The sequence below is a fragment of the Protopterus annectens genome, chromosome 8.part0 (assembly GCF_019279795.1).
Source record: "Protopterus annectens isolate FY-2018-M chromosome 8.part0, PAN1.0, whole genome shotgun sequence".
Classification (NCBI taxonomy): Eukaryota; Metazoa; Chordata; order Ceratodontiformes; family Protopteridae; genus Protopterus; species Protopterus annectens.
Genome location: NC_056741.1, coordinates 317,109,023 through 317,127,653, shown reverse-complemented (window position 1 = coordinate 317,127,653; position 18,631 = coordinate 317,109,023). Strand labels below are relative to the sequence as shown.

Sequence of the window (18,631 nt, the reverse complement as noted above, 5' to 3'; positions counted from 1 at the left end):
TCTATACTCTTAAAGCCTCTCGACAAAGTAGGCAAGATTTGGTTCCCTCTTGCTTGTTTATGTACCACACTACAGACATGTCTGATTGAATCGCAATTGTCCCGGTGGGAAGACAACTGTGAAGTGCTTGCAACGCATATAGCACCGCTCTCATCCCCAGAACATTTATGTGGAAGTGGTTCTCGTGATCCTGCCAGATACTTTGGACCGTCATTCCCAGATAATGCCCCTCCCACCCTATAATGGTAGCGTCCATGGTCAAGAATGCATTTTGTTGAGGGGGAGCAAGTGGGCGACCTAGATGAAGTTGATCCGTACGTAACCACCATGTTAGATCCTTCTTGCAGGAGTTTGTGATGAGTATTTGGTGAGACAAGGGGAGATCCTGCATTGACCACTGGGCAAATAGTAGCCACTGAAGTACTCTCATGTGTAGACGGGCTAGAGGAACTAAGAGAATGGTGGAGGCCATAAGTCCCTAGAACCCGAAGGACTATCCTGGCCTGTACTTTGCCTTTCTGCAGCAAGAATCTGACTTGGTTGTGCAACGATTCTATCCTTTCTGGTGTCAGTTTTGCTGTCATGGTGGATGAGTCTATGTCTGAGCCTGCTTGGTGGTAGCAGTGAGGAGCCAGTCATCTAGGTACGGAAACACCTGGAATCTTTGACGTCTCATGTCAGCCGTTACCACTACCATGCATCCGAGATTATCCAAGTGCAACTAACTCTGGGCAAGACCACAATCCAAACTGTAGCTTGCTACAGACCCCCCACCATGCCCCAGGATTCACACTCCTCATTTCTTGATACACTGGAAAGTATCAGGGTACAACCCAACACCCTAATAATGGGCGATTTCAACTACCCCACCATTAACTGGGAAAACTACTCATGTACCAACTCTTTTGCTCAACGTTTTCTAGAATTCATAAATTCCAACACCTTGGATCAACTTATTCACACCCCCACCAGGGGCAGCAATATCCTAGACCTGGTCATTACCAACATGGGAAACCGGTGTTCCACACCAGAGGTCAATTCCTCGTTGGTCAGATCCGACCACAAGCTAATCAGCCTAGACATTCACATCCCAATCCCACCCCCAATTAGGGAAACCATTGTAAATAACTTCTCCAAAGCCAACTTCACACTTTTTAAGACAGAAGTGGCAAACTTCATGATACCCATGCAGACGGACAATAGAGGTATGACTGCCGAATCCTACACAAATGCACTTTATAAGCACTTACACGAGTGCATGGATCATGCTATCCCTAATAGAACCAAGATGTTATCCTCCAAAAAAAGGAAGCCAATCTGGTGGTCCTCTGCCATAAACAAACTCTACAACAGAAGAAAGAAACTGTTGCAAAAGAGAGTAAAATCCCATGACTGGAGGAACTCCCTTGTCAACCTCAGTAAGAAGCTGATATCCCTCATAAAATCCTCCAAAGCTAGTTACAAAAACAAAATTGCCACTGACTCTAAAGACAACCACAAAGCATTCTATACATGTGTCAAGAATCTAAATGGGAACACTCTGATCTGCTCTGAGTTACAGCACAATGGCACTAAATATACAGAACCAACTGATATTGCCAACATCCTAGCAGATAGGTTCAGTGCTAACTTTACCCCCCTCTCACCCCCTAGAGGGCCCATCTCTATACCGGAAGAATGCAAAGTTCCTATAATCACGGCTGCACAGGTAAAAAACACACTCTCCAAAGCCAAGAACACAGCATCCATGGGACCTGACAATATCCCAGGCTGCATTCTACACGAACTACAGAATGAACTGGCACCCTACCTAAGTACCATGTTCAATCATAGCCTCACATCAGGCTTTGTACCCACTGAATGGCGCACCGCAACGGTTATCCCACTCCACAAAGGGGGAGCCATGAAGGACCCCGGGAACTACCGCCCCATTAGCCTGACGAGCCTGGTCTGCAAGGCCATGGAACGTATCATCGTGGAACTCATAAACAAAGACATTGGTATTCTCCAAACTCTGGACCCTACCCAGTTTGGATTTGTAAAAGGCAGATCATGTCTCCTAAACCTGATTGATTTCTTTGAAGCAGTCACCAAAGCCATAGATGAGGGTAAAATGGCTCACACAGCTTATCTAGATCTCGCCAAGGCTTCTGACACCATCCCCCACTCTGGAATTATAGATAAGCTCACTAAACTAGGTATAAATCCCTATGTCACAAGATGGGTTGCCAACTGGCTCACGGACAGAACCCACATTGTGAAAGTAGCGGATTCCAAATCTGACATCAGACCAGTGACAAGCGGAGTACCACAGGGTTCAGTCCTGGGTCCTCTCCTGTTTGGTATCTACTTCTCTGAAGTGCAGGCCAACACAGAAGGTCTTTGGCTAACAAAGTTTGCAGATAACTGCAAACTAGGAGCCATAATCGAAACTCCTAACGATGTGGACAAACTACAAAAGGGCCTCACTGAGACAGATACCTGGTGTCAAAGCCATGGCCTGAAGCTCAATGCCAAAAAGTGTATTGTCATCCCCTTTGGTAAAACCTCTGTACCCATGAACTACCACATAGCTGGTAGTCTACTTAATGCCGCAAATGTGATGAGACCTTGGGACACAGGTGGACAGTAGTCTCTCCTTTGATAATCACATCGCCACAGTGGTCAGGAAATCCTTCTACGTGGCCCATCTCATCACAAAAGGATTCTCATCCAGAAAAAAAGAGGTCATTGTTTCCCTCTACTCATCACTCATTAGACCCATTATACAGTACAACGCCCCTTTTGGTATGTACCTCACAAGACATCTACAACAACTGGAAAGACCACAGAAATACCTCACAGAGAGGATTACTGGCCTCAAACAGATGCCCTATGCAGACCGTCTCGAAAAACTACAGCTTTACTCCATCACATATCGCCTACTCAGGGGCGATCTCTGCCTAACATACAAATCTATGTCAAACCTAGAGCTGTTGGACATGCTCCACTTAAAGAAATCCCAATCCCTCCGAGCTACACGCTCTAGGGACCTAAACCTTGTCACCACAATAAACAGAACATGCTGGAGGGATAGATTCCTGTCCCAGAGACTTCCCATACTCTGGAACAGACTACCTATCTATGTCAAACAGAGCTCCTCATTAGCACTCTTCAAGAAAAATCTTGATGATTGGATGGGAAATGGGAAATTCACCCCGGGGATCACTTCAGTGGCTCTGCTCGACAGGGGCACAGGAAAATAATTTTCTTGGGTGGCGAAAGCCAGGGTACATTTTTTGGCTAGGCTTGTATGGGCCCTAGGGCCGATAGCCTAGTACCTACCTATGAACCTAAGAAGACAATGCGCTGTGATGGAGATGCGCTGATTTTTTAGATTTATTGTTATGCCTAATCTGGCACACAAGGATAGAGTCTCGTCCCTGGTTCTGATTAGTTGGTGCTTGGTGGTAGCAGTGAGGAGCCAGTCATCTAGGTACGAAAACACCTGGAATCTTTGACGTCTCATGTCAGCCGTTATCACTACCATGCATTTGGTGAACACTCTGGAAGCTGTAATGAGGCCAAAGGGCAGTGTTCTAAATTGAAAATGACTGGCTCCCAGCCAAAAGCGTAGATGTCTTCTGGAGCACCTGTCCATTTTGATATGGTAGTACACGTCCTGAAGATCTATGGAGCACATCCAATTGTCTTTCCCGATAAAGGGAAATACTGACTGCAGAGTGATCATATGGAACTTTGATTTCTTTACAGACTTGTTGAGTTTGCAGAGATGTTCCTTGTCTTTTTTGGAACTAAAAAGAATTGTGAGTAAGTTCTGGATCCTATTTGCTCTGTGGGGACTTCTTGGATGACTCTTTTGAAGCAGCGAGATGACCTCTGATGTTGCACAGTCTAACTGAATGGGTGGTACCATCTGGTAGAGACCGGTTTACTGGGGGATTGGAAACAAAGGGAATAAGATAACCTCTGGAAATTATGGTTTGTACCCAAAGATCTTAGGAAATTTCTAGCCAGGTGCTTGGGTACAGTGAAAGACGACCCCGACTGCCTCCAGAGAATGACAGTCAGGCAACTCCCTCAGAGGCGATAGAAGGGATGATAAGAGAAAGTATCTCTATCTCCCTGATGTTGCAGACCTCCTCTGCCTCTAGGGGAGGGTTGACCTTGTGTCTGAGGGAAACCTTTTTGGGATTTGCAGAACCACAGTTTCCATCCTGTTTGACCTTGGGATAGGGTCTAGAAGGAAAGGAGAAACGGACTCTCACAGCAGATAAAGTTTTCCCATTCCTGCTCGCACCTGGTCAAAGTCTCTCTTACCTGTGGTCCAAAAAGAGTTGAACCATCAAAGGGGATGTTGGTAAAGGCAGACAAAGGATTCCATGAAGTTTCACAGAAGCATCCAGGAACGTCTCCTAAGAGAAATTCCTGCTGTGGCTGCCCTGCTCACTCCATCAGCTGCACAGGAAATCAGCCTCAGGGAGGAGTTAGCCATAGATATAAGGGTGGAGAGCTGTGCAGATACCTTGTCCATGAATCCCGAAGCTACTGAACCATGAAGGGTATCTCCCAACTCCTTCAGGAGGATCCCTTTGAAGTCTAGTAAAATGGGACAAGTAATTCAGTGAACATAAGGTAAATGCTGCTGAAGAGAAGGTACGCTTTCCATACCTATCCATCGTCCTGGACTCTTTATTAGGAGGATGGATATTTGAATATGTCTTAGAAAACTCCTTTTTTGTGGCGCTGCTACCACCATAGCATCCACAGGAACTCCCTTAGAAAGAAAGGATGCGTCTTCCGGAGCGGTCACAAATTTGTTTGGCCTCCTCAGAATGGGCTCCACTGTGTCCGGGGAGGTCCAAGCTTTCCGGGATATGGCCCCCAAGAGTTGGTCATATTTCGGTGACACCCAGGAGGTGGAAGGTCGGGAACCAAAGGCCTCAAGGCACACTGATTCGTCCTCAGTAGGGTTAGAGGTCTTCCAATCACCCCTCTAAGGATTTCAAGCATGTCTGCAAAAGACACATCCTCAGAGAGTGATCCTGGGGACCCTTTTGACTCATCCAAATTAGTGTCTGACGTGACAGACTCAGGTGAGTCAATGTGCTTCCTCTTACAAAGTCTCTTCCGAGGGAGCTCCCAGTGGGATAATCTGGGGAGGTCTCAGAACAGGGGAGTCTCTGCTTCCCTACTCTGAGGGGGAGGTGGGGGAGAAGAGGTTGCTACCGGCTGCTGGTGAGATTTGGCACTGGACAAAGCTTTCTCTACTGCTTCAAAAGCCTTTCCACACCGCTCCAAAGAAGACCTCCGCTCTGAGCAGGAGGGACAGGTTCCGAAGCAGAAGTGGGAACCTAGCTCAATCGAGCCGAAGCACTGAGAGGGAGGGTCGGTTCTGAAGAAAAAATGGGGTGACTATCCCTCTCGGAGTCTGCTCGAGAGCGTCGACTCCCAGACCCCTCGGCTCCAGACTGAGCAGACGAGGATAGAGTTATCAGTTCCGAGGAAGCAGGAAGAATTCTTGGAACCGAAGGATCCAGCACAGAATGACCTGAAGTGTTCAACTCAGAGAGCAAAGCAGTCAAAGGAGCGCAGTAGTCTGAAGATAGGATGGATCCGAAGCCTTTGGGTCTGGAAGAGCTAACTTTTTAGCCAGAGCCTGGTCACAGAGCAACCTCTTCACCACCCGCTCGATATCCTCATCCGAAAGTGTCCTAGAGGAATGGGTGGAGATAGGAGATCTCCTCCTCTCTAATATAGGAAATCTCATAGTAGGTGAGACAGGGTCCAGAACTGGTGAATGTCTCAATACCGAAGGCTGCCTCGGCACCGAGGAAACAGACGGCACCAAGACAGAAGAAGCGGAATCAGAGCCAAAACTCCTCGGCTCCATCGCTTTAGACTTCTTTGATAGCTCCGAAGCTGGAACCGATGGAGATTTTCTCTTCACAGTTTTGGGAACTGTCTGACCAAGTTTCAGCTGCTCCTGGAAGGAACTAGTCATAAGACCCCTGTCAATCAATTTTCGTTTTCTCTCATTAAGAACCCTAGTACTGAAGGCTTGACAAAGTACAGGGTTCTTGTAAATGAGCCTCTCCAAGGCAGCACACACAGCTGGTGTGACTGTCAGTCAATGACATTTTTTGGGAATGCATCGCATTTCTTGAACCCAGAAGGGTGGTGTTTCTTATATTCTCTGTCTTTTTCTTTGGACATATTGCTGAGAAAGAAAAAAACAAAGCTAACCAATAGAACAATAACAATGAGGGAAAGCTATGAAGAGAAGATTTTTTTTTTTTTTTTTTTTTTTAAAGAAGACAGTCTAGCACTCAGAGAGAAAAGGCCCTCTAATTTAAATGGGCAACTACGGCCCTCTAACTAAAACGGGTCATACAATCCTAAGACAGTGGGACAGGGGATCAAGCACTTACTACAATCACACAGGTATGGGATAACTATTTAGATAGAATAATAAAGAAAAACTAGAGAAAATATCAAGATTTATCAAAACATCATCTACTTAGCCAGTGAGCCAGTAAGGAGACAACTTTGAAGCTTTCACGGCAAATAAGATCTGGGGAATTGCCTTGAGGCACCATGGGATAGGGGTTCACCTTGAGCCAGTAAATGCTCTCGAGCTTTAGTATTGTCCGAGTCGAAGAAGGGGATCTATTCCCTGGGCTTCACTGTAAATGGTTCTCAAGCAAAACATTCAGACTGGAGGTAGAGAGATCTACCAAATGTGCTCCCCACTTATGCCATGGAGTTGCTCAAGTAGTTGGAGATTTATTTCAGTTTTGACAGAATATACACTGTTTGGATTAAAAGACTGTGGTGCAATACACCAATCTATCCTTGTCAGCCTAGATGGTAGTAGTAGGACTTTGTTCTCCCTTGTTTTAAATGTACCACAAAGACTGTAGTGTTGTCTGTTTAAATTTCATGTGTCCCTGAAGTTCAAAGGTAATGAAAAGTCTGGACAGAAAAGATCAAGGGTTTATTTTCTTCCAACCAGGACAGGAAAGAGCATGTAAACATCAAACAACCTGTTCTTTGAAACATTTTGATCGAGCTCCAAGACCGGGACTGAATTATCTATCCACACCCTCTGGAAAGTAGGGGGGATAAGAAAGGGGACTCCTAGGTTAACTATTTGGAGGATCCACCAAAACAGTTCTTTCTTTACAAATGGCAAGAGTGGAATTGGGGAAAAAGGGAGACAGTGTTGTGGCCAAACAAACTTCAGGTACACCAGAATTTTCCTCCTAGTGTCTGGTAAAATGAGTCATTTGGATTATGAATACAATAAGCATTATGGCTCTCAATCTCTGATGCAAGCTACTGTGTCAAGAATTAGACTTTTTTTCCAAAGGAAAAAGGCCATTGTGGTGGATGAATTATGATGACATATCATGATCCCAAGAACACTAGAGACAGATATACACTGGATTTGTTAGACAACAGAGTGAACAATGAGTTGAGAAAAGGTTAATGGTGAACTGTAAATCCTGAAGAATCATTTTAAGTGGCCTGAATGAGGAAGCTGTACACATAAGGGTAGCTGTAGATGCCTTTGAGTCTGCAGAATGCTTTAATAGAGGCTAGACACTGAACTCCCTGAAGCACTGGAAATCCCAAAACACAAAGCAGTTTAAAGTGCTATCCCACAACACAATTTCAAAACGTTCTGCTGTCTGGATGAATAGTGAAATCAGATAAGCATCCTTCAGTTCCAAGGTAACCGATAAAGTTCTGGGAAAGAACAGACAGACAAAAAGTTTAAAGTATTCCAATCTTTTTTCTCTTAGATGGTGAGGGACAGGTTCTATTACTCCCTGACTGAAGAGTTTGAAAATTATTAGAAAAATAACAGATGATGTTGGCTTGAAGGGACCTGTGATATACCAGAAGGAACTTGAAAGGAATTCCCATTGAAGCCTGTGCCCATTTTTGATGATGCCCAAAACCCAAGAGTAGGCTACTGCTCTCTAGTTAGGAAAACAAGCAAACTTTGCTGGAAAGCTTGGGGGGGGGGGGGATGCAGAGGACAGGAAGAAATGGAAACAGGTGATCCGCTGTGGCGACCCCTAACTGGGAAAAGTCGGAAGAAGAAGTTGTTGCTCTTTAACCATGTTTCACAAACATCATCATCAATCTTATGGGAATGTAGCAAATTTTCCAAAAATAAAACTTTATTATTAATGCTCCTAGCATTAACAACTAGAGCTGCATCAAATGTTGCTATCTGTGAACTGTGAAAATTTCATAATGGCAAAAATCCTGCCTTGTGTTTGTCAAATACTGCAAAATATCTGCTGCAAATATTCTCTTCCCTGATCTTGACAAATGCACACCACCCTGTCCGAACATGTGTGCCCAAAATTAAGCTTGCATGCTCTACACATTTCCATTTTTAAAAACGGGACATTTTTTCATGCAAGTATTTGCACAAAAAATCATTTCATTCATGGTTACCTCACTCTTTTCTATATGCGATTTGTGAAAAATATGTTCTAACACCAGTACAAGCTATACTATCCAAGATGGCCAAGTTCCCTACTAACAGTCAGAGAGTCCTTGTGGGAGAAATGATTTGTACGGACATGAATAAAAACAGATCCATACTTCCTTACATTAAGACTTGTTTAACATCCTCTACTTTTGCTCTTGGCAAGTATAACACGATTCAATGTTCGTTATTTTCTCTGCAAATGTAAGTATCAGCTGCTCTAATAATTGAATCTCGAATTACAAGAATATATTTTCTGACCAGATCTGAAGAATCTTCAACTTCTAATTCAGTAATATCTGCTCTATCAATTGTCACTAAAGAATGATCTTCATCATTGTTGGTCTTATTAATCCCACTGTTTTCATTGCAGATTACATTTGCAAGCATTCAATTCTCACCCAGCTGGCTTTGTACATCCACAGTTTGAGCCATGCTGTCAATGTCCATCTTTCTCCTCTTTTTCTTACAGTAATGTTCTTCTATCCTTTCATGTTCACTTTCGTTTTCTTCCTATTCACCTGCCCCTTACCTCTTTTTTCTACCTTCTCTTTTGGAAACATGCTGCCTTTTTCTGTAGGCTGAAGGTTTTCTGATGGAAAAAATGTATCATTCTCTGTAATCTGTTACATAACAAAGCTGTGTCCTTTTTAGTATTTATTCTCTTTACTTTACAGATCTGTGTGGAGTCTGCATGTCCTCCCCGCATTTGGGTGGGCGTTCGAAAGACATGCGTAAATGGGCGTGCCTTCGTTGAAGGTTGAACGTTGAGCTGGAAGAGATTGGTGTCAGCAGGACAACCTGCTCACCCACAGAAGGCACAATGCACTTATGTCCCTGGACACATGCACTCCCTCCCTAGAATAGACACAATCATTCTCCCCTGCTTGTACCAAGTGCCAGAGTTGCTCACTAAACTTAGAACCCTAATAGGAACCAGTGCAGTCTCAGGTTCCTATTTCTTAGCAGCTACATGTGCTTGTTGACAACCACCAAACGAATACCACCCTCCCATTGTGCAACAATCAGTCTGTGCCACAGGTCACATGCATTTCTTATCTACAGTCATCACCCTTCGTGGTTATTTGATCTGGTGGGACATACTTGGACTGATGGATGGTGCGGTGACCCTCTGAAGATACACCATCAGAAGACTTAGCTATAACAGAAGTCAGGGCTATAGGTTCATTCAGTGCCTCAACAAAGCTGACATTCTCCAATCTAGGAGCCTAAGGGGTCTCCTTTACCTTTTTCTGACAGGACACCTGCTAGCCACCCGGTGGTATAACCACTGGCTCTAGGTGATTCAATCACATTGACTAATGTGGATGTGACTCCCCAACCCCATGTAAAAATGTAAATGGAGGGGGATGTTATGATGCCATCTGTGCAGTTAGGTATGTGACTCCCAAGGACATGGGAGACTTCCCTAAAATGGCAAATATTTTTTTGGGCCAGGATTTGCCTTTCAAACTTGTCCTGATAATCTTGGATCTGAATCTTTGACAAACACTAAAATCAGTGATGTTATGACCTAACCCCAAATAATAAACACAATGACTACAAAAGTAGTTGTAACAGATCTGGCATCTTCAAATCCAAACAACAAGAGACTCTGTAGAACAGCAGTAAAGGGGTCCCTAATGGGGTAATTGCCAGCTATGCTTTTTGATAGAAGCCACGACCAATGGAATGACAAACACAGTGCGTGTGTGCTAAGCAGTGCACTATACATGAGTTAATACAGCAGGAAAGAACTGAAGATGGCATGTGTGGATGTAACCTTTACACCATGCACATGATGACATCTGAGGTACGGATATGTCAGGCTGAGAGAGGACAGTTACTCAAGCTCTGAAAGTCTGGTCGAACACCAGAACTTAGCCTGCAGCAGATTTCCCTAAAACTGTGATCACCACAGTAACCCACACAATCATTATACTACACATCATACTTGAAATGATACCACCTGTATTACTAGAAATCTAGATCCCTAATTACCTGCCTGTACATAGTTTGTTACTGTAACTTCTAAAATGCTCTGTCGTGTTTTCAGCTACAACCTAAGCGTACTACATTCTGTCATTGTACAATTGTTGCTACTTTTTTAAATTTTATTCATTACATTAATTTGTAAAATGAGCTGACACACTAATGAAAAATGAAATCATGAGAGGATGTTCCATTATCATGTGCATGTTTTACAAGCACAATTTCCAACAAAAGCCTATTCTATACTCTCATGCATAACTATATACACAAATAGTTTACAACTCCTACCAACCTACTTATTTTAGTTATCTACTTCAGCATTGCTTTGTATATATTCTTCCCAAATGTACATTTTTTTGTGTGAAAATTACTTCCCCATCTATTAATGACTCCATCTCTTACTTCTTTTATTTCCTTTACAACATTCAATACTTCACTGTGTAATTGCTTTTTTGGCCACTAGTAATAAACTTAATAAAGCCTTTCTATGCCTCAACAATTCTAAACCAAGACAATAACTTCATAACATCACCTACTTAGTTAATGTATGCTCCCCGAACAATTGTATCAAGACATTCTGGAGGGAGTCCTTGCACTCATTTAACTCTCCACATTATGAAAGAACATTCCCAATTCCCTTCACATTTCCAACATCTGCACTTGGTTTGAGGAACAATCCTCTAAAATCTGCTTGGAGTATAAAACTGTCTATGCAAACACATCCAGGCATATGATCTGAACTTTCTTAGAGGCCTTTTAGTTTTCTCCTTACGGTTATGTAACCTGCCATTCCAATGATCCCTTCCCAGTATGTTTTAATCTCCTCTGATTTATTCTTAAAGCTATCATGATATTTGATAAGCACTAATAATTATCCCCTTAACAGATTTTCTAATCTTGGTGCCAGTACAAAACCTACCAGAGCTAATATTTTATACAATACTCTACTCTCTTTCTGCCAACATTCTGCCAACAGTCCCAGTACAGAAGATAATCTCTGAACTGCAGATCACACAGCTGCTTGGCTTCTTCCCACATTATCATTTTTTTTACCTGCCAACTTGTAAAATCCCAACAACACAGTACCTTTGTTAGTTTCCTCCAGTTACTTCCAGTCAGTTCCTGCCTATTTAATGTATATTTCTACTGGTAACATCTCATTTCCCCATTTTCTTGTAGGTTTAATCTTTATGATGTCTGCTGCTTTATAAACGTAATATTTTGCATAATTATTTTTATTTGTATTAATTTTGAAAGAAGGTATTGTTTGAAAAGATTTGCTTTGGAACCAGCCCACTTACCTGCTCATAAACAGCTTTATAAAAATTTTAAGGCATTTGTATATTTCTGTATTACCTTTTTTATTCTTTTAACTGTATTATAAAGCTCCCTGAACCCTTCTCGCTGCTCTCTCTTAAATGCAAGCTACATACTATTTTTGCTGCACTTTGCTATATTTTTCCTACAAGATTAATCACTTTTTCAAGGATGGGGAGCATAGCACTGGGTGAAGTATCTCTCAACCTTTGTTATACCCACACACTATACAGAGACAGCATTCTATTATTTTCTCCCCCCATAACCTTGTATTCTTGCTTGATGCATGTAAACGTTACCCTTATGAAGAGTTAAAACTTACACTAACTATAGATATAGAGTCTTTCAACATTTTCTTTCATCCCCAATCCTTCTACATTCCATGCAGGTCGTATAGTCTGCTATCCCTTAACAAATAGTCCACAATTTAGGCACTCTTACAGTGAAGTTAAAAAAATCACTTTGGGGGGGGGGCAGGAAAAACTACTCATCTGAATTCAAAGCCATAGCTGTTTTAGCTCCGACAGTTATTCTATCCAGTTCTGAGTAGAGGTAGCACTTTGCAAAGATAAAAAGCCCTCCTAAAAAATAACTGGTACATCTCATATGTTACAATTTGCAGGACAAGCAAAGACTCATTCCAATACCAGTGATGTACAACTTCTTTTTGTGTAAGTTTTAAAAATGGCACTGAGGAGGACGCAATCTACAATTCCAGTTAGGAAAGCAAGTTTACAGTACCAATGCAGGCATCACATACATTAAAAACATGCAGAGGTGGGGAGAACTGACCTCACCTTCACATTGTCAGCAAATCAGAATTGGAACAATGTGAAGCAGCCAGTACCAGTTATTTTAACCCAATCCCATAGCAAATAAGTTCAAATATGTTTCTTCACAACATCCACAAGGTCCACTAAGAAAACAAAAAGATTGTTCTTTAAGAATTCGAGAATACTTCTGATATGAACTTTATTTATACTGCCCTTGAAGGAAACATGCTCACCTCCTCTAGTGCAGATAAATATAGTCTAGTATGTTCAAAGTGCAAAGTTCGATGTGCATTCTTCAAAGCAGGCAGGTTGCGAAGAGTGATATCTTCAAGAAGCACTAGGTTTCTTCCTAAATCAGGTTGTTCACAACTCATCACTAGCTGCTTCAGCTCACTGCACAGTGGAATTCCTGAAAAAGGAAGAAAATAACATATTACCAGGGTGTGGAACCACAGACTTGTAGCGTGCTACTAAACATCAGCAGCAGTTTAGTGCATCATCCCAGCTACAATTGCTTTCTTAGCATCCACCTACATATTGCTTGTACCATAGTTTATATACTTTATTCTAAAATGCCAGAAAAGTGTGTGTACTAAAACCTCCTTCGACATGCCATCTTTTGTGTATGTGCTTCTACATGCAGGTAAACAATATTGTTCATTCATGTAATAGTTTTCACATGATACACTGGGAAATAGCTACAAAGGGTCGTGTGATCATCTAGTCCACCCAGTTAATCAACGTGAAGCAAAATACACAAAAATAAAATTCTACAAAAAACTGTGGCGGTCATTCAGGAAAATAACATTGAGCTACTTGAAAACATGAGGATGGAGTGGCCACAAATATGATAAAGAGCACTGAATGTTTAGAATATGAGGGGAAAAAAAGATGACGAGGGGGTATGCTCAATGCCTCTAGGAAGGGAGAAAGAGCTGGAAAATAAGAGATTCTATAGGTATGTGGACAGAACCAAAGAGGAAGAACAGTGAGTAGCGGAGGGTTACAGAAACAGAAATATGACTGTTTGGGAAGCCTGTCACAGCTGAAAAGCAATACATCAACAGTCCTCCTATACTTGTGCTAATACTTTAATCACTTAAATCTTGCATTGTGTTGTATGAGGTAGCTCAGTTTCAGCAGCAACATCTTACAAATTTCACAAAGGTTTTTATTGACAGTTTGACAATACATAAAACACAAATATATAAAGCTGTTAAGTATTACTACATTACTTGACTCAAAAAATCAAGCTGCGGTGGTGCAGCGGTAGCGTTGTTGCCTCATGGCAAGAGGTTCTCCCATTCGATTCTCGGCTGGAGCGCCTTCTGTGTGGAGTCTGCATGTCCTCCCCATGGTCAAGTGGCCTCCAAAAGACATGCATGAGTGGGCTTGCCTTCACTGAAGGTTGGGCGTTGAGCTGGTGCCTCAGCACCCTTAAAAAAATCTGCCAATCATTAGCGGACCGGAGTTCCGCTGTGGCGACCCCTAACCGGGAAAAGCCGAAAGAAAAACATGATTAAAAAAAATCAGATTAGACTAATTTCTCATCTATATTAGGCACTATTGACTATCAAGTGCAACTGCTTTGCAGCTTATTACAATCTGTGTTTAATTCATGCTGGCAATCATGTATGATTTAACAGTGCTGCAAAAGCTGGGCTATACCTGACAGCATATATCTAGTCTAAATCAAATCATAATACACAGTTATGCTGAAAAGCTTAAGGCTGAGTATAACAAGTTATCTGATCGATTTGGAAAATACAGGTACTCTACAGTTACAATACTAAACAGTACAGTTGTGTAAGTAAACTTATAGCAGTAGATGTTAGAAATAAATCACTGTTGAAAGGACTGGATCAGACAGTCAGCTGCCCTAGCCACTGTACACCTCAAAAAGGGCAGTATAAAATCAGTGGCTAGAGTGCAAAAAGTTAAGAGTTTTCTTGCTTCAGGTGGAAAAGAAGGCAAAAGCACTGCCAGACATGAACTGTAATACTAACAAAACACACTGGCTTAAACATAGCCAAAAATGAGGACGCAGCTACTGAACCACTGATCTAGTCAAACATCTCCTGTTATTTTAAGTTTGCTTACACAACTATGTTATGCTCATAATTAGATCACTGTTGCAGTAGCCTAAGCTATATGGGGATGAATACCACAGCTTAGAACGAGAGGAAGAAAAAAAGGATCACAGTCTAGAAGCTCCTGGAATGCAATCCTAGCAAAGCCTAATCTGGACTTAAGAAATTTCATCTGTAGTGCTTGGTAAAAGTGTTTATAGTTGATCAAGTTGCTGCCTCTAGTATACTTCTAGAGTCTACCCCTTCACAAAAACCCAGAGAAGTAACCGGAACCCTGGCAGAGTGAGTGCTGACTTTGTATTAAAGTGTCTTGTTATGGTGGTAACAACAAAAGCAATAGCATGAGACAACCATTTAGAAACTGTGAGCTTTGATATTACTTGTCCGTTTTTCTTAATTTCATAGGACTGAAAAAATGAGCGCTTTTGTCTGCTTATAACCACAGACTTCAGAGTTTGAATCAATCATTTAAATAATAAAAATTAAAATCATGTGTTCCAAACCAGTGAATGCAGCACCAAAATCAATTAATGACAAAATATACACATAAATTAAAGTCAGTGCCCAAAAGTACATATATCCTAATAAGCTGTCATATTGTAAAAAAAAAAATTAATAAAAACAAAAAAAATGTGTGTGTATGTATTATATATATGGATCCCTATCAGATGATAGAAACTTCATATGACTGAGACCATAAGACGGAAATTTCAAAATACTGAAAAATCACTTGACTGAAACCCATAATACTGAAATCTTACAATGCTAAATTTCAACATACTGAATTGTAAAATGGACGATATAAAACCAGAATAGGTGGGGGTCTACACCCCCCACTTTGGGCTGTGCCCCCATAACTATATATACTAACTCCAGGATCGCACTACAGTGGGGGAAAAGGGCATACCTTTTCTCCACTGTAGTGCGATCCTGGAGTTAGTGTATACAGTAGGGGGGCTGTGCCCCCCACCTATTCTGGTTTTATATTGTCCACTTTACAGTTCCGTATGTTGAAATTTAGCATTGTAAGATTTCAGTATTATGGAGTTTCTATAATCTGATAGGAATCCTTATATATATATATATATATATATATATATATATATATATATATATGTGTGTGTGTGAGAGTGAGAGAGACCAGAAACCCCCTCCCTCCCTTAAACAATGATTTGAGCTTCAATACACTATTAATCAAAATAATCCCTGGGAATAAACTGGCATTTAACTTTATCTGCCACCACAATTCTCTGAATTCAACTCTCTTCCCAAGGTCCCCCCTCAAATCCTTGTGAACCATTTCCAAGACAAAAAACTTAAAAACATATCCTACATTACATGAAATATGTCTATATAATGCATTTTATAATTTTTGTTTTTTATATCAAAGAAATGTTGATGAATTCTTTCCCTTAAGTGCCTAATAGTCTTCCCAATATAAAATGCTTTACACTGTTGGCAGAGAGCAACATATATACTGCTCCTTAGAAATCAAAAACATAACCATTAATAGAAACCCTACTACTTTCAGAAATATGGTCACATTGCTTGCAGTAACCACACTTGTAAGTTCCTTTCCTTTTCACACTAGGAGTTGAAATACTAAGCTCCATCCTATCCAACATGTCCTTAAAGGATTGTCCTTTTCTAAATACCACACTAGGTTTCATACCTAGCACATCCAGCATGTCATTGAAATTACTTAAAATATTCAAATTCTTAGAGAAAATCCTAATTACCTCCTCATGTTCGACAGAGTAAGTTGCAACAAAGATATTCGCATATTTGCCATCTCTGTTATTCACTCCTTCCTGTCCTTCATTCAATGTTCCATAAATTAACAATGGGGAATAAATACCTTCTTCCCTCTTAAAGAACAGAATTCTGTTATTAAATGCTCAACTTCTCTGTCCTTTTTCTCCCTATTTACTGCCCCTACTATGAATAAGCAACACAGCATTTTAAATATTTTAAATTGATGGTTTCTCTCCACTAGAACAGTACCTTACTGTACTGTGGTGGTTTCACTTTCACGCCCTGGGAAAGCTTGCTACCGTCTCCAATACATTGATGTCATCAAGGCCACTGAATACAGGTAGTTTTCTGGCCAATTCTCTCCTCAAACTGACATCATCATGACTGGCCTAAAAACCCACCCATGCTGAGATGTCACAGTTTTTTAGTCCTTCCCCTACCCATACAGAAAGTAAAGGCTAGAACAAGGAAAACAGTACACGAGTCAAGTCTCCTGCTGTGAGCTGTAAATCACAGCAGGTAACAGCTCAAATTACCCTTAGCACTTTCACAGCTAGGGAAGTTAGGTGTAAAGGAGGATGGGAGAGGAGTCAAAGTAGTACAATTCAGGCTTCAGAAAAGACTGAAGTTTAGCCATTCTAAAAAAACAGCAGCAGCAGTAAAACGCACTTTAAAAGTCTGTTCTGTGGCATTTGCACTGTTTGTGTTTTAAGTAGTCACTGAACGGCATGAAATAAGAAGTTATGTACCTACCATAACGTTCCATGTTAGTTGTCTTCTCTCGCCTTCTTTCTTGCTTGATGGGTTCGGAGCCGATCCGCACTTGCTAAGCTCGAGAGTCACTTTTACCAGCTCGAGGCAGCCCCATATCCCATGATGCAAGGCGGTAAGTACCCAGATCTCGTTTGTTGACAAAGGGCAATAACACCAAGCATAAAATACTTCCCAAAGGAAGAAGAAACTTACAGATGGAAAAAGGACCAGGTCTGAATGGTCTTTAGCATAATAGTTTCTTATACAAGGTCTGTCCAGGCCAGGGGAAGGAGGGAGGGTCGCAAGAAAGAGAAGACAACTAACATGGAACGTTATGGTAGGTACATAACTTCTTAATGTTAAGTTGTCAATCTCGCCTTCATTCTTGCTTGATGGGACCGTCCCTAGCACCTCTATCCTGGGTGGCTCAATGGAACAAACTCTTGAGGACTGTAGAGCCAAAACTGGCTCTGTCCCTGGAGGCCAAGTCCAATTTGTAATGGGAAACAAAAGTGTGAGGAGTAGCCCAAGTGGCAGCTGCACAAATAGTGTCCAAAGGAAGTCTAGCTTGAAAAGCTGTAGAAGTAGCTAAACTCCTAGTTGAATGTGCTTTAGGTTTTGAGCACAGCTGTTTTCCCTGAGCGTATAAATTTCAGTGATGACCGAAGAAAGCCATCTGGACAAAGTCACTTTAGAAACAGGAAGGCCTTTTTATTATCCATAGGAAACAAAAAGTTGATCAGATTTTCTAAATTTTTTGTTCTGTCCAAATAATATCTAAGTTGACGATGGACATCAAGATAATGTAGCTTTTGTTCAGCTCTGTCTGAGTAGTTAGGGAAAAATACGGAGATCAATGGATTGATTCAAATTGTTCTTTGAAGGCGACCTTAGGTAAAAAGGTTGGGTTAGTTCTCAAAGATACTCTGTCTTTGTGAAAAACCAAATAGGGCGAAAGAGCATGAAGTTCAGACACCCTCCTGGCAGATGTAATAGCCACTAGAAATAACGTTTTCCAAGAAAGATATTTCAGGAACAAGAAACAGCTGGCTCAAGGGGAAGAATCAAGGATGTCAGCACTAAATTTAGATCCCACTGAGGAGGAGGATTCCTGATTGGAGGTTTTAGTAGGAAAATTCCCTTCAAGAAGGCCCTGCAGAGCCTATGGGACATAATATTATGATCTGCTATCCCGACATGAAAATTGGAAATAGCAGCCAATTGAACCCTGACTGTGGAAGAAGAGGAGCCTGCATGAAAAATCTCTGCTAAGAAGTCCAGAACTGCCTGAACAGGGCAGTAAAAGGATCAATATTTTGGGCCTTAGCCCAATAAGAGAAACGTTTCCATTTGCTTGTGTAAATCCTCCTGGTAGAGGATTTTAGTGAAGCTACTATGATGTCTCTAACTGGGTTAGAGATCAAAGGAAGCCTGGCTAAGGA

General features: G+C 41.5%; 1 protein-coding gene across 1 annotated transcript in view; it reads right to left on the bottom strand.

Moving 5' to 3' along the window:
• The window catches only part of SMG5 (SMG5 nonsense mediated mRNA decay factor), a 2,571,376-nt gene that overhangs the window by 702,951 nt on the left and 1,849,794 nt on the right, over positions 1-18,631 (bottom strand). The window contains exon 15 of the mRNA XM_044079814.1: positions 12,825-13,000. Coding sequence (XP_043935749.1) covers positions 12,825-13,000 — 176 coding nt within the window. The remainder of the gene's footprint in view (positions 1-12,824; positions 13,001-18,631) is intronic.